The 17,808-nt window shown below is 30.8% G+C and overlaps 2 protein-coding genes across 2 annotated transcripts; both read right to left on the bottom strand.

Moving 5' to 3' along the window:
* Nucleotides 1-3,464: 3,464 nt before the first annotated feature.
* Nucleotides 3,465-17,640, bottom strand: LOC139786532 (probable cytochrome P450 6a20). The gene is made up of 9 exons (XM_071725689.1): nt 17,475-17,640; nt 15,275-15,455; nt 14,466-14,835; nt 12,765-13,102; nt 12,241-12,471; nt 11,827-12,078; nt 4,371-4,601; nt 4,016-4,267; nt 3,465-3,849 (listed from the first exon to the last, which is right to left on the bottom strand). Exons 2-9 carry the CDS (start codon nt 15,441-15,443, stop codon nt 3,686-3,688), a joined length of 2,007 nt encoding a protein of 668 aa, XP_071581790.1. The 5' UTR covers nt 15,444-15,455; nt 17,475-17,640; the 3' UTR covers nt 3,465-3,685.
* On the bottom strand, nt 4,766-11,020 carry LOC139786531 (cytochrome P450 6k1-like). Its single transcript, XM_071725688.1, has 5 exons — nt 9,728-11,020; nt 7,633-7,873; nt 6,369-6,544; nt 5,358-5,727; nt 4,766-5,108 (listed from the first exon to the last, which is right to left on the bottom strand). The coding sequence occupies exons 3-5, from the start codon at nt 6,535-6,537 to the stop codon at nt 4,766-4,768; spliced, it is 882 nt and encodes a 293-aa protein (XP_071581789.1). The 5' UTR covers nt 6,538-6,544; nt 7,633-7,873; nt 9,728-11,020.
* Nucleotides 17,641-17,808: the final 168 nt, after the last annotated feature.

Here is a 17,808-nt window from a genome sequence, read left to right as displayed (position 1 = left end):
AAAATGTTAGTTTTGTGAAAAAGAAAATCTTGTTATGTCACATATATAGATTTAGATAATTCTCCTAACTCTTAAATCTTAAGTGAAGCTTACTTGTGTTAAACAGATTACCGTTTTTGTGATCTTCTCTAAATTTATAACTCTCTCTCTCTTCCGTCTATTATTTTATTCTATCTCTCAATTTCTACATATTGATTAAAAAATACTATTATATCTTTTTTAATCTTCTCATTTTACATGCATTTCATTACTTAACACTTATTAAGAAAACCTCTCAAATTTAATTTTCAATAATGTTTTCTTCAGCATCATCTTTATATCTCAAAGTAATTTTTATCTGTGTCAATCTTGTTTGCAACTTAGCAAGTTCATTCATTACCCAGCAAACACAGAATACACCGAGTGCGCAATTTGATAGCAAATTGTCGCCAAATTCTGAATTTGATGCCATCTTGGCGACAATTTGCTATCAAATTGCGCACTCGGTGTATTCTGTGTTTGCTGGGTATATCATCATTCAACAATCATTCTTATCGTAAACAACCTGCTTAGCATGTTTGACTATGTTAGGATCCATTTTCAAAGTGGACCAATCCATGGAATAGCCATCAACGTTATCGCCATCATAAACAATCAGATTATCATCGTAAGGTTTGAAACTTATTTTACCGCATCTGAGGTAATGTGGAAAGAGGAAAATCTTGTTGAAAAGAAATTAAAAGGATTCGACCACGTCCATTTAGAATTCCAGCAGAATGGTTTCGCGACTATCATTCTTTCGAAACAAGCGATCAGACGTACCCGGGAGATTAGTCCGATAATCTCGGCCTTATTCAGAATCTCGGCAATGTTGTGATTGCCAAACCATTAAGCAAATTAAACAGCACGATGACTATGTGAAAGATGAACAGCATGAGCACAATGCGGCTCCAAACAGGATACGCAGAAAAAGAAATGTTATTGGCGTCAAACTCGCCGGTGAACATAATGATGGTTTTGAAAAGCGAAAGACCAGGATTAGAGAAACCGTCATTCCTCAAGAGCACGTAGAAAGCTAGAGTGAATGCGAGAATCAGAATTAGATACGGGAAGAAAAAGCGAACGAAATTGAAGAAGACAGTTCGAAACATTTCGATACAAGACGGAAACAGATGATGGCTTATCAGAGTTATTAGCTCCCAGGGGACAGCAGGATAACCATGACCCCGATTTGCAGTCCTGCGCCGCACAGCAGTGCAAAAGTCAGTAGCAGTCAATTAGCAGAACTTGTGACCAGTTTTCCAAATCTACCAAGTAGCGTTGGGGATAGGAGCGAAATTGCAAGATCTCTCGATAAGTGAAGAGCAGCAACATCCCCATGACAAAAACCCACGATAGATTGTTTTGCAATGTAAAGAAAGTACTTGCAAAGACTGTATTGAAACTATCGTTAGCTATTTGCTGTTTATTTCTACTTGATGTGTCGTAAGTCATGCTTAGTATGTAGTCGTTCACGAAGAAATAGAACGTTGTGTAAAAAACGAAATTTGCGTACAAAACATGCCGTATCATGTACCATTTAATAAACCCGAGCCGAAGGCGAGGGCGGCAAATCACACTCGTCTGAAAAAGCTTTCGCCCCGAGGTGCACACGATATTTTTCACAATACCTTTACGGAAAGTTCGACTTCCATGCCTAGAGAGAGGCGAGAGTGGTCAATTTCAAGCCAGGGCTTACTTTCCTCCCTAGGGCGGAAAGTAACCACTTTCCGCCCGCTATGCCGCCCTGGCGTGAAATTGGCCGCTTTCGCCCCTCTCTACAGGCATGGAAAGTCGAACTTTCCGTGGAGGTGTTGTGAAAATGAATTTATGACGACCCCAAATATGACCCGGATGTCAATTTGTAGGTCTCTTTCTCTATTTCGATGTAAACGATTGATGACTAGATTTACTTTGAGTCATGGTGTAGGTCAGACTGTGAGATTAGCTAATCTCACAGACCTAGGTCGCTGGGTGTTAGGGCTATTCTACAATACGTCGCAAACGATGGCAACAGCTATTTGAAAAGTGTTATTTCCGGTTGCGCTTGTCAGTGGCGGTTGTCAAAAGAGAGTTGGCGAACTTTTAATTTTTTTGGCGACAGTAACTGGCAATCGGCATTCAGAAATAACACTTTTCAACCAGCAGTTGCCATCGTTTGCGACGTATTATGAATGGCCCTAAGTTAAATCAGTTAGATTTTGCTAAATTAGAAAATGTAAAAAATAAAATCAATATACGACGCAATTTTAATAAATAACTTAATGACGAAAAAATGTACGTTTTCTGACATATTTTATGTACGTTAATAAATTTTGTAAAAAAATTATGCATTTGTTGTTAACATTATGCATTTGTTGTTAACATTATCTTTGTTTTTAGAGAGAGAGAGGAGAGAGAGAGAGAGAGAGAGAGAGAGAGAGAGAGAGAGAGAGAGAGAGAGAGAGAGAGGCGGCTGTTTTAGAGATGCTCAAGTCTTTCTTTCACTTCTCTTGATGCTTCTTGTAGCAATACCGACTGTTAACTTCAGATTTTATTATCAATAAAGATATTATTATTAGATATATTATTTTTCTATTTCTACTGTATTCTATTTGTGTGTCTCGATTGAAAACGTCAAACTGATTGCGAGTATGTATCTGTCAGTGTATTATTAAAAACTAAGAGATATATTAATTTGAGTAATTTATGATTATACTTATACAATGTATTCACTGTGACATATGATTAATTTTGAAGCTCGAGTCACTTGCACATTATATTACGTAAAGGGAAAAAAACAAATTAAAATTAATCGATTCGCTGACTTTCTGACGCAAGCTTATAAAAATGGCAAAATTTATCTATTCTTGCTCTTCTCACTTGATCGATCGTAGAAGTGTGTACGAAATTACTGCACTCAAGAGAAGAAAACGTATATACGCATGGTTATATACGTATTTGATATTTTCAGTTAATATAAGTATTTATTAGTATTCTTAATAATAACAAAACTTATTAAAAATTTATTGAGAATAATAGAAACAACAAAATAATATTCCCCAAAAATATGTTTTAATATTTAGTAGATATTAAAAATTAAAAAGTAAGTAATGATATTATACAACAGGTTTAAATAAAAGTACCATTTTATTCTTTAATTAATTAATTTTATGTCACACATTCATATATTGTACATGATAATATTACTTACAGATACTATAAATCAAGTACAATTTTATGATTTTTATTAAAAAATAAATATTAAATTATATCTTATAGTACATTACAAATTGATCTTAAATAACTTTATCGGATTAATAGATTGATTGAACAAAACTATTTCTTTTTGTTAAATAAATCACATAGAACTGACACTAAAAATACAAAAAAGCGACAAATATATTTTTTCTTTTTATCAGAAATAATATTATGATACTAAAACGCAATATGTATTTAATTGGAATATAAACTACAATAATCTAATAAAATGCAAATAATACGTCTAAATTAGAATAACGCTCAGAATAATTAATATTTTCAAATATAACTGTTTTACATCTAACAGATTTCTTATTTTTATCCGCAGATATAGAGGCGCAATATTGCTATTAAAACCTGAGACTTGTATCTATATTTTTCGAATAAAAGTAGAAATATTTATAGTTCACGCAAGAGCGCAATTATTTTATCGTGGTTCAATAAAAACATATGTACCACCTTTTATCGCGAGACCAGGAGATTTTTCGTTGTAAACGAACGGCTCCGCTGTCCGGGGATGAGGTTTGAACTTATATTTCGAAAGAAGACTCACGAGTCCGACTTTCGTTTGTATATAGCCAAACCGCGCACCTAAATATTAAATAGAGAAATAGAGAAATAGAGAAATAGAGAAATAGAGAAATAGAGAAATAGAGAAATAGAGAAATTAGAGATTAAATAAAGAAAAATACTTGCATGAGACGTTTATGTAGCGATATACAAATTAAATATTTTAATGATAAATTTATATCTTTACCAATGCAGTTCCGTGGACCTTCTCCGAACGGCAAATAAGCATATGAATGCCTTTCTTCTATTTTGTCTGCGTTGAATCGTTCAGGATCAAATTTTTCCGGGTCCGGGTATATTGACGGATCTCGATGCAGCCCAAGCACCGGTATAGTTATTAATGTCCCCTTTGGCAGGTGAATGTTCGTTGTCGGTAAATCTATATCCTTAGTGCAGATACGATTTAAGACAGGAAGAGATGGATATTTTCTTATAGTCTCTGCAATGTGTAAAAGAAAAGTATACCTCTCCTTCAAAATACAAGTTATTTATTTAAACGTACATGTAAATAATTATATATTTTTGATATTTAATATACTTGCCTTGTATCACTTTGTGAAGATATGTCATTTCGTTCACAGCGTTGTAGGTCAAACCACCATGCTTTGTCAATATTTCATCGATTTCTTTGCGAACTTTGTCTTGTATATCTTGGTGTTGCGCTAATTCGTATACAGCGAACGTCGCCGTCGCCGCGGAGGTTTCAAAACCAGCTATGAAGAAGATATAACTTTGCGCAGTAGCTTCCAGCATAGTAAGTTTATTTATGTTTGCTATGGGTAAACCAAATATATATTTTTAATACTCTCTTTCAAAAGATATTTTTAATATATATAGGGAAGCTATTATATATACGTATGAAACATGTAAAAATATATTAATAAAACATAAAAAATATATTAATTAACCCGTTCCTTCTAATGAATTAAAATATATATTAACATTTTACGTCCGTGGTCTTCTTGTCATCGTCAGGATCAACGTAGCCTCTCTCCATGAGTTGAATGAGCAGATTCATAAAATCGTATCGGACGATATTATGAGCTTGCCTATATTTTACATTCTCTCGAAACATATTTATGTAAAAGTTGCTGACGTGTCGGTCCGTGAAAGGGATAGAAAAGAAATCCATAATTTTCGGCGCAAACCCACACAGAGCAATATAAATTGGATTCATTTTAAAAATCTTTTTTCCCTGCTTTCGAAATTCATTATTCGGTTCCTCAATACAGTTAGATTTGATGCCAAATGCCGTTGACATGATTACATCCGTTGTATATCTATTGGTAAGAAATTAGCATTTTTAATGAATTTTATCGAAATTTGTGAAATGTCATAGGTATTGAAAAATTACATAAGCATTATCTCAAACAAATAAAGAAAGATTGGCATATCGGGAGATTATAATACTATATTGAAGAGAAGATTAAAAAAAGATTGGAAAGAAGACGGAAAGAGAATTCTAAAAATTCAGAAGGAAACTCTCCAATATATTTAGATGTCATACTTTTACGGCATAAGATTTTTACCTTGCAAACATATCTTTCATCTGAACAGAATCTCTCATTTGTGCTTTGTTCTCTAGATACTTCGCGAGTGTCTCGCTACATTCCTTCACAATCGGGAACATCTGCTTTATTTTTCCCGAAGTAAAAGTAGGTGTCATCTTGACGCGCATATTTCGCCATCTCTTTCCGGGCATAAAGAACAAATTGCCGGTTAGTGGATCAATCTTTTCGTTGCAGTACACCCCACGATCGTGGAAACTTTCAAACTCCTTTGTCAACACCACTCGAATAAGATCGGGATCAGCAATTAGTAAGTTTGGTTTATAAAGTGAGTACATTCCAATAGCGCGATGATTCTTATATTTCATGTAGACATCTTGGAAGAGAACGCCTGTTGACAGTTTCGTTTAATTAATTCCGTGATTTTTTATTTCAAGTAGAAATGCAATTACAAAGAATAAATCTTTAATTTGATAAAAATAGAAACAAATTTGTAATAATTATAGATAGAAGTGACAAATAAAATGTAATTGTAAATTATAGTGCAGCAATTATCATTTTGCAGAATTATAATTCATGAGAATTTGTCGCATTGTCATTTTTATTTTAATTAATATTTTCAAGCTTGTACTGTAGAAATTGGAAATACAGATTCTGAATAAGATGTTTATGATAATATCAGAAAGAAAATGATTTAAATTTAAATTGAACTTATTATAAGGAAACTAGAAAATTATGTTAATACGTGAAAACTAGAAAACCGAAAAACGTTTAGCGGTCCACTGGACCGGAGTGTGGCGAACTAGGGTTAATATTATAAATCGTGTTCTAGGAAAAACAATAAGATTTTACAAATAGACCTCTATTATGTCTTCCAAAGGTTAAATTTTATGTTTTTAAGTATTTTTATTATATAAAATTTCAATTATGTCTCTCCCATCTTAATTAAATATTTAAATTAATAAAAAATGTAAAAAGTACACAAGAAAGTAAATATACGTATACCGTTTATATTAATATAGAGATACTCGCCTGCTTGCTTTTTTCCAGTTATCAGAGCCGTTATATTTCCAGTTGGTATAACGGGTTCAATATAAAAAACACCCCTTTTGTGCCAGAAATTGAATATCACAAATTTATAATAAATATACACAATGCTCAGGGCACCGATTAGAACCCCGATTAATTCCGCAAGTATCATCGCGAATCTATAACCGAAATATAACGATAAACAATTACTAGAGACCGGATCGCGGTGCCGTTTTCTCCACTCCAAGCGTGTGCTAGCGCCGTGAGAAGCAGTACCCTCCACGCCGCCGCGCCGGTCTAACGGAGTAACGTAGCAAAAGGGGTACCGTCGGGTATATAAATATAAATATTTGTGTACTCTATGCGACGGTGCCTCCTTTGCTCATGGCGCTGGATTGCTTGGAGTGGGGAAAACGGCATCGCGATCCGATCTCTGATAATCACCTTGTAAAACGTTCACATTGAGCAGGATTTAATGAGAATATTAACTCTTATATTTTTTAATGCTTTGAGAGCTAGATTATGGATTAGATTTTGTGCGTTTCCTAATTCGCAATTTGTAGTCCGTATGAGATTTATGAATACTTTGAAGAGAATAATTCGAATTTTGTTGCTTATTAATCCGGATTTACCGGATTATTTAACAAAATTAAATAACTCAGTCGTTTCATATCTTTCACTACTTTCAACCTTTATATCTTTTTTTTTTAATATCCCTTATCGCCAAATAGAATTTCCGAAAGAGCAACTCCTAAATATCTCTAAATACCTCTAAATACCAATTGCGGTCTAAAAATTTTAATTAGAAGTTACATATATAATTAAATATTTGGACATAGCGTTATACGATATCTCCATTTACAGAGCACAGAGAGGAAAACTAAAAACACTTTTTTATGTAATTAAAATCTCAGCTATTAATTGAAATTAAAACTCGATCGGTGAAAAATATGAAATTCCGGCAGCTTGCGTAAATACAGTAATTTCATTGCATATGAACTGGGCGCGAGATATACTACCGTGTTTCTTGACATGGCAAATCATATAACCAGCAATATATGATTTGAAATAATGGAATTTTTGCGCTTCTGTTTTCTACGCAAACAAAAACTGTTTTTCTTGATGAAAGAATTAATTTAATCCCGCTAGGCGATTTAATGTAAAGAATGACTAATAAGCAATTTATTGTTAAAAAGATGTTAGTCTAACATATTTTGTTGTATACGTTATTTTACTAAATTCTATAAAATCTATTGTTAATACTAACCTTTTTTTTTTAAGTGAAACGACTATCTCGGAGATGATTCTATTTCTACTGTATGCTGTTTTCACGTCTCGGAGCGCACTACTGAGACCGAAGTCTGAATAGGCTATGCATTTATATGTATCTTCTTATCAAGCACTAAAAATATTATCTATCTGTGACGATTTTTTTAGTGAATTGCTTTAGGCAATCGTTGTCAGCTCATTGGCACGCCGGCGCCATAGTTGTTACATTTTTGCTAGACCTGGTCAAAAAGTATATTCAAATTTTTATATCAATTTTTATATATCCAAATTTTTATATAAATATCATTTTTTACTGTAAACGCATATCTTACTTTATATTCTTTAAGGTTTATTAGGTTTATTAACTCCTTCATCTAGTTTATCTCACAGTCAGTGAAATTTCAATATCTTTAACTATTCAGGAGATAACAGATGTGTTAACACTTATTAAGTAAATCATCCTGTATATGTAATATATATGATATCTTATATGTATTGAAAAAGATATAAAGATTAATAAAAATTATAGTTATTATTTTTTACCAAATTTTTACTTTTCGAAGAAAATAAAATTGTATTGCTTTGATAAATTAAGAATTATTTGTGCTTATTAATAGAATTTAGTCTAACATTTAATCTAACAAATAAAGAAAATAAATTTCTAAATTGCCCAAATAAAAAATTTAGTGATTTATTTACTTATTTATTAAATTTACACAATTTTACCTATTTTAGGAACTTTTCACGTTGCCAGCAAATAATTTAAAAAATGGTTATTTTTCAAAAAATCGACCCAATTGGCCAGATTTATTATTATTAGCACAACGTTTCTGTTATAGATTTTGGCCCTTTTCAAGTGGCAATGTTACAATACATACAAACGTTACTTAGTTATGAGTAAGTTTGCGCATCAAATATCTAGTAATTATAGTGTAGACATTGAAGTGACCAAGAAATTCGTGTTGAGAAGCACGTCCACACTCTGTGACTAACCTGTAGAGTACAACAAGTAGAACGAGTAGAACGAGGCGTACGTGCTTCTCAACACGAATTTCTTAGTCACCTCAATGTTCAGACAGAAAGAATTTTCTCTTACAATTTACCCTGAAAATCATGATAGTTGTAAGACAACACCTATTACCAAGAATTTTATGCGAGCTATTCCAATTGATATCTACCATAATAAAAAGTATTACTATTTATTACAATAAAATATAAAATATGTTTGATTAATTTTACTAAAATATATAGTAAAAGTTCATTAATTTTTTAAAAAATTATGCTTGGTAATTTTTATTACGTTGTTTGTAAAATGTCTTTTGTATATTTTGAAAATTCCTATCGTTATCAATAATATTTGATTGGTTGCCAAGTTGTCCCAGGTTGTCCCAAATTGTCCCAAATTGTTCCAAGTTGTCCGAAGTTTGTAGTTTGAATTTAACGGTAAAATATAACGAAAAATTATTTCCGTGTACACTGTAGTTACTAGATATTTGACGCGCACACTTACTCATAATCAAGTAACTTTTATATGTATTGTAACTTTGTCACTTAAAAAGGGCCAAAATCTATGGCCGAAATGTACGTTGTGCTAATAATAATTAAAAACCTGGTTAGTTGGGTCAATTTTTTAAAAATAACCCCTTTTTTTATTTATATTCCTATGTCTTTTCAGGACAAAATGTAGCTATTTTACGAGATATCTTAATTAGAAAAACTGATAATAAAACAAAAATAATTTAAATTACGGATTTACATGTTACATAAAGATTTGGATATAAATAATAATAAAATAAATGATAATATAAAACAGTGTATTGACATTTTTTTCTGATTATAAAACAAATACAAATTTTATTTCCCAAATTAAAATTAGATAATTATTACCATAATAATTTCTAAGTAATGTAATTTAGTTAATTACATAAGTTTCTTTTTATTCTGTTATTTAGTACTAACTTATCGAGATAACTGGTTGCATAATATTTGTATACCTATACTATATATAGCATCTATAGATACAAAATCAAGACATAATTCTATTATACCAGTTAAGCAGTAAAAATTAGTATCTATTGTCTAGAATTACGTACGTATGTCAAATAGATACGCAGACTCTATACGACATTGGACTGTTTTAATTGCTGTGTTACTGAAAAATAATTATAATTTTGACATTTTTGTATTTGAATTTTTTATTTTTACTATATATATATATATATATATATATATAATATCTCGTACGTCTATGTAACTGATAATTTTAATAACTTTATTCTTTAACTATATACTTTGTGTTAAAGATACCTCGAATCTGATTAGTTTAAATGTTAGTCATATTTTCGTGTATTATTATAATAATGTTATTGTAATAATTAAATTTTTTAGATTTAATGCAAAATTTAATTCACAGTTTTCACTAACTTTATTTCAAGTAAATTATTAATTATGCTAGTATTTATACAATTTTCTTGCACTTTATTTTGTATCCATCTTTAAAGAATAAATTAAAATTATAAATGATTATCTAAGAACAGAATTATAGATATAATTTATAAGAAATTCAATAAAAACAATTTAAATGTTATTTTTGCACATCAAACATTCTTACTGTGTAGTAGTATAAGGTAATAATAATATAATAACAAAAGAAAAATACATGTTAGTGTACATTACTATTATATTTAAAAATAAAACACAATGTAATAATGTAAAAGCAATAATAAAGAGAAATATGTAATACAAAAAACAGATCTAGTTTTATAATATTTTTAACCCTCTATGTGCTTACGTCTACGGCGTCCTAGCCAAAATGATACCTGCTTGTAACTGTAAAACTCGCAAGCCTACCAGGAAATATTAATTAAACGATGTTTATCAAAATAACTGTAAAATCGTCAACTACAATGCAAACAGATGTTTTGTGAATTTTTTCAGATTTTTTAAAATACCAATGCTGGGGTCTTTTAGACCCCATGTGTCATTTACGAGATTCTTGAGAGGTGTGGCATTTAAGGGTTAACCCTCTATGTGCTTACGTCTACGGCGTCCTAGCCAAAATGATACCTGCTTGTAACTGTAAAACTCGCAAGCCTACCAGGAAATATTAATTAAACGATGTTTATCAAAATAACTGTAAAATCGTCAACTACAATGCAAACAGATGTTTTGTGAATTTTTTCAGATTTTTTAAAATACTCCACGTGTGCATTGGGAAAGTACCGGAAAAACGTATGCACATGGAGGGTTAATTGTTGTATATGTGATATTTAATATACAACATCTTTACACAAAATATTCTATATATATTTAGAAGAAGACAAGAATACAAATATTTTAAGTTTATATTTTAAGTTTATGTAAGATTGCGATTATATGTATATTTTATCGCGGTTCGATAATAAGATGTACACCACCTTTCGCTGTAAGAATCATAGATTTTTCGTCGAAAATAGACGGAACCGAAGTCCGGGAGTGGAGCTTGAATTTGTATTTCGACAAAAGACAAACGAGTCCGACTTTCGTTTGCACGTAGCCAAATCGCGCACCTGAAAATTAATGATATTAATGCCATGTATTTGTGAGACATTTGTGAGACATTTTCATACTTATTCTTTAGTCTACGAGCTCTATTTAAGCTTTACGAAGCTCTACTTAAGGACAATTTAAAAAATATATCTAACTCTCTCCATAGCCCTCGAATCGTATGAAGCGAACACTCATATTAGAGCAAAGATTACTAAACTTAAGATTAATTTTCTTTTTAGCGATTAGTGTTAAATTGTTGATTATGAGAAAGCGTTGATTATGAGAAAATTGTTGATTATGAGTAAGCGTTTGATTCGGTTGACAAATCAGGATGATGATGATGATGATGAGTGTTAAATTAACATCAAAGGAACACATTTAATAAATACCTTTACATAGTTATTATTATTGTTATTACCAATATTTTTATCATATTTAATTAATAAATATATACTTGCTTTAAATAAAATATGTTTTTGAAATACAATTGAAGAAAATTTTGTAATGCAAATATTAAAACGCTTATTATTGTCAATTTAAGTGTAATTATTATAAGAAATAGGAGAGAGATATATATATATATATATATACATGATAATAAAAATAGTTTATAAACAACAGATTGATAAGTTAAATATATTAATAGCTTAATTCATATTCTTGCCAATGCAATTTCGTGGGCCTTCCCCGAATGGTAAATAAGCGTAAGGAAGCCTTTCTGCTATCACGTCCGCGTTGAACCGTTCCGGGTCAAATTTATCTGGGTCCGGATATATCGACGGATCTCGATGCAGCCCAAGCACCGGTATAGTTATTAAAGTCCCCTTTGGCAGGCGAACGTTCATTGTCGGTAAGTCTATTTCTTCGGTACAGGTGCGATTCAACACTGGAAGAGGCGGATATTTCCTCAAAGTTTCTGGAATATGTAAAAGAAATTATAAAAATATACATATTAATTTCAAAATAAAAGAAACTTATTTAAGTGTATATAGAAATAACGAGATTTTTATATAATATAAAATCTTGCTCTTTTGTTCAAAATTGAGTAAATGGAAATACAATGCGACGATACACTTGCCATTTACTACTTTGTGAAGATATGTCATTTCGTTCACAGCGTCATATGTCACACCACCATGTTTTGTCAACATTTCATCGATATCCTGTCGAACTTTATCTTGTATGTCATGATGTTGTGCTAATTCGTACAGAGCGAATGTTGCTGTCGTCGAGGAAGTTTCGAAACCTGCTATGAAGAAGATATAACTTTGCGCCATAGCTTCCTCCATAGTGAGTTTGCTTACAGTGGCTGCGGATAAATAAAATAACATAATTTTGTTAACAATTTTATGTAAAAAAATTTAAAAAATATTTTAATTAACTGACTTGCAAAACTGCAATACGAAATAATAATATATGCATATTTTTACGACACGTGGGGAAATTATTAGTATAAAAATAAATATAAAGTAAATTAACATTCATGGGTTGCCTTCTTGTCATCAACGGGTTCAACATATAAAAATATATTAATATATTAATAAAATATAAAAAACATATTAATTAGCCCGTTCCTTCTAATAAATAAAAATATATATTAACATTTTACGTCGGTGGTCTTCTTGTCATCGTCAGGATCAACGTAGCCTCTCTCCATAAGTTGAATGAGCAGATTCATAAAGTCGTGCCTTACGATATTATGAATTTGTCTGTATTCCACATTCTCTCGAAACATATTCATGTAAAAGCTGGTGACTTGTCGGTCCGTGAGGGGAACGGAAAAGAAATCCATAATTTTCGGCACGAACATGAACAAGGCAATCCAAATCGAGTTCATCTCGAAAATTTTCTTTTCTTGTTTACGATATTCGTTATTCGGCTCCTCAATACAATTAGATTTTATACCAAAAGCCGTTGACATAATTACATCTGTCGAATACCTATTGGTAAAATTGACACATTATTTCATGTTGTAGCAGATTCTATTAAATTTGCGAGACATCGGAAATGTGGAAAAATATGAGAAAAAGTTCATACAAATAAAGAAAGGTTGACAAAGCACGGACACTTTAAATAAATGATATTATAAAAAAGATATAGGAATAGTCCAGATCCAAGAGGGCTTTTCTTACAAATATTTAAAAGAAAGATCCGTTATTCATGTATTACATTTTCTACAATAAAGATTTAAAAAATTATATTATGAGAATTCCAAATAATGTTATTTATTAATTGCAAATTATTCACAATTGGAATGTTAAAAATTAGATAATGTAAAGTTCCTTAATCTTCCTTAATCTTAATGATAATATAATTTGAAAATGTCTGATAATACAGTGAAATATGACAAATCTAAAAGAAAACATTTTTATTGTAAGTTAATTAATATATTGTGCTCTCTTTGATATACTTATACGTATGTTAGAACAAAATCACTTGTTATTAAAATACATAAATTTATTCTATAGTTGAAAGAAGAAAGTTTATATTATATTTATATAAGAATTCTAGGTCAGATTTTACTGACGGTTGAAAATTTTTTATACTTGTTGTTATCTAATCTATATAAAATTTTTTATACTAGCTTGTTATCTAATCTATATGATTAGATAACAAAGTATATACTTGAAATATTTAATATATATTGGTATATTTATAATATATTTATGATATATTAATGACTAAAACTTATTAAACTAATTTTTGATGTTTGCTCTTCTGAATATTAAATATTATATAATGTAAAATCCTTTATTCTGCCGATTGTACGATTTAAAAATATTTTTTATAGTGAGATAAATCGTAATAGGTCGTGATCATTAAGAATTAAAGGCAGATGTAATTTATCGGTAATTATATTCAATGTGCAATATCAGTGACTGTATTAAAACATACTGTTTGCGATATTTGCTTGTCTGGATAATTTGCTTTCTGTATTGCTTGCGTTTGCATTAATGCATTTATATATATTAATATATATTAAATATATATTAGTAAACATGTTTTTTAAACATACTGTATGAGTTCTATAAATATATAGTATATAAAACTCATTCATTCATCAGTAGAGAATATTCATAGACGTATACATCTATGAGAATATTCCATCTTATGCACTTACATAATTTTAACTGATAACCTTCTTAACTCTTCATTAAACAGCAATAAATGTCAAATTGATTAAAAATTTTTTTTATGAAAAGAGCATTTGTTGACGCTGCTTAACCATTTCCTCTCCGATTTTTACATTAGCAACTTCTACTTCGAATTAAGTAAACAGTTTCTTTGAAAACAACTTATTACCTTGCAAATATATCTTTTATTTCGACGGAATCTCTCATCTGTGCTATGCTCTGCAGATACTTTGCAAGTTCTTCGCCACATTCCTTAACAATCGGGAACATCTGCTTTATTTTTCCCGAAGTGAAAGTAGGTGTCATCTTGACGCGCATATTTCGCCATCTCTTTCCAGGCATAAAAAACAAATGGGCAGACAATGGGTCAGTCTTTTCATTGTAGAACATTCCGCGGTCATGGAAACTTCTGAATTCTTTTGTCAACACCACTCGAATAAGATCGGGATCAGCAATTAGTAAGTTTGGTTTATAAAGTGAGTACATTCCAATAGCGCGATGATTCTTATATTTCATGTAGACATCTTGGAAGAGAACGCCTATATTGACAGTTCCATTTAATTAAATCCGCGATTTCTCATTTCAAGCAGAAATACAATAAATAATACCGTAAAGAGTAAATTTCTAGTTTTATAAAAAAACAAGAATAAATTTGTAATACTTATAAATAAAAGTGACAAATAAGATACAATTGTTGTAATTTTAAATTACAATGCAGCAATTACAAATTTCGTAAAATATAATGCAGCAATTGCTATTTTGCAAAAGTGTAGTTAATGAGAATATCACGGATACATTCGAATTTACCATATTGCTGTTAAACTTTATGTTAATTACTTTTACTTTTAAATGTCATTTTTGACTTACTAATTATAATTAAATATTTTAGAAAAGTATAGAGAGTTGCACACTTATAGTGATAAATATTCACATTGTGTATGTTAATATTATATCATAAAAAATAGCAGAGATACTTGCCTGCTTGCTTTTTTCCAATTACCAGAGCTGTTATATTTCCAGTTGGTACAACAGGTTCGACGTAAAAAACACCCCTCTTGCGCCAGAAGTTGAATATCACAAATTTATAATAAATATACACAATGCTCAGAGCACCAATAAGAGCCCCGATTAATTCCACGAGTACCATCGCAATCTATAACTGAAATATATAACGATAAACTTGTAAAACGTTCACATTGAGCAGCATTTAACGAGAATATTAACTTTCACATTTTTTCTACACTGAAAAAAGGTTTTGGTTATAATAACATTAACCAAATTTGTTAACATTAACCAAATTATTTCGTCATAATCACTAAACCCTTTAGTTGAAGCTATTTCACCAAGCCTTGGTTATTATAACTAAAACTTTTTTTCAGTGTATGCTTTGAAAACCAGATTATGAACTAGTTTATGTGCGTTTCCCAATTCACAGTGCGTATGAGATTCATGAATATTTTGAAAGGGCAAGTTCGTCGCTTATCAATCCGGATGTACTGAAGCGATTATTTAATCGCTCCGATTTGATAAACAAAATCAAAATGGCGCGAATCTTTACGAATCAGTTGTATCGTGTGGGTATGTATAGCTGATAGCACTATACTGCGCATTGAGATTCATGTTTATTTCTATATATACTGGGAAATTGATTACGTTAGTTACTATAATGCACTCTCTATTATTGTAATAGAGAGTCCATTATAGTAATTAACTTAATCGGCCTTTCGTAATAGATTCTGTGAGTGAGTAGATAATTATGTTTTTGCGTTTGTAGAACATATAATAGAATATTCGTTTAAGTATAGAATCCCAAGGACAAGCATCACTATAAGTAGAAATAAATTATCGCCGAATTACTATGATGAATCACATGAATAAATTGTATATCGCAAATGACAAGACTACGCAAGTAGTCTGACTATTAATACTTGCGCCCATCCGGGATGCGCAATTATTAATAAATAACATCGAAAAGAAAACAAACTCTACGATAAACTGAAGGAAACAAGAAAGTAAATAAGAATGATATAATAGGAAAGACATTAAGAGTTGCTATCCAAGGAAATATATACATGCGTAATTACGGATATGTTAAAAAAAACTTTATCGCGGATCAAAGTATTATCAATTTATTTATTTCTTTTTTATGTAGATCGATATTTTTACTAAATTTTAATAAGTTACTTACCTTAATTGGCCAATACTTAAATAAATTTATGCTAAATAATAATTAGCTATTAGCGTTAAGTTTCCGCTAATATGAAAACTAAATTAGATTGTATTTGATCATCAGATACGATCGGGTGCACTGATTGTAGTAGGAATATTCAAATACCAACCGATGTGACAAATGCCAAGATCGTCAAGATATTGTTGCGCTACACGACTCGCTTTCCACACTTGCGCGCACTCGCGATCACATAATAATTACAAACGCAATTAAAAATTATTCACTGTTGATTGATTTATTGCTATATAGCTATAATTAAATAAGGCAATCTTTTTGTTTACTAGCAATAAAGGTATTATTATTAAGGCTATTAATATTCTAATTTTACTGTATTCTGTTTGTGCGTCTCCACTGAAGAACGCTAAACTGAGTATGCATCAGTCGGCGTATTATTAAATACTAAAAAATATTAACTTAAGTAATTTTTACGGCTATACTCATACAATATATTCACTGTGACATGATTAATTTCGAAGCTGAATGTGCCGAGTCACTTCCACATTATATTACGTAAATGAAAAAAACAAATTAAAAATCAATCAGCCTATTGACTTTCTTACGCAAGCTTATAAAAGTCGTAAAATTCTTGCCCTTCACACTTTGATTGATCGTAGAAATGTGTAGAAAGTTGCACACGCTGCATACGTTTATTGCACTGAAATAAACCTTATACGCATAGTTATATTACCTACGTGCCCTCAGTTAATATAAATATTTATTAATTTTTTAATAATAATAAAATTTATTGAAATATTATTAAGAATAACACAGAAACAAAAAAATATATTATTTCTCAAAAATATGTTTTAATATTTAGTATTAAAAATTAATTCTTAACACTAAACCGAAGCAAGACCAAGGTGATGATAATGGATAGAGCACAGAACAACTTCGATCCCACACATCACAGAGGTAGCTGGATACGAAGTAGTGGACAAATTTACTTACCTAGGATCACTTGTCACAAACAACGGAGGATGCGAAGATCGAGGAAATACGTCGATGGCTAACTAGGCACGGGCAGCGACAGTTAAGCTCTACAGAATTAACGAGAGCAACCAAGATCAGACTGGTGAGCACTCTCATGTTCCCGATTGCCACCTATGCGTCAGAGACTTGGACTATACAAAAGGCCGACAGAAGGAGAATCGAGGCCTTTGAGATGTGGGTTTACAGACGTATCCTGAGAATTTCATGGACTGAACATCGCACCAACCAATGAATCCTAGATGAAATCAACCACCTCTACCTTAAATATGATTAACGATGTCAGGAGCGAAAA

This window comes from Temnothorax nylanderi, unplaced genomic scaffold (assembly GCF_030848795.1).
Source record: "Temnothorax nylanderi isolate EJ_2023f unplaced genomic scaffold, tnyl_v1.0 TNYL_tig1067_pilon, whole genome shotgun sequence".
In the NCBI taxonomy this organism is placed as follows: Eukaryota; Metazoa; Arthropoda; class Insecta; order Hymenoptera; family Formicidae; genus Temnothorax; species Temnothorax nylanderi.
Note: the sequence above shows the minus strand (reverse complement) of the source record. Positions and strands in the feature narration are given on the sequence as shown.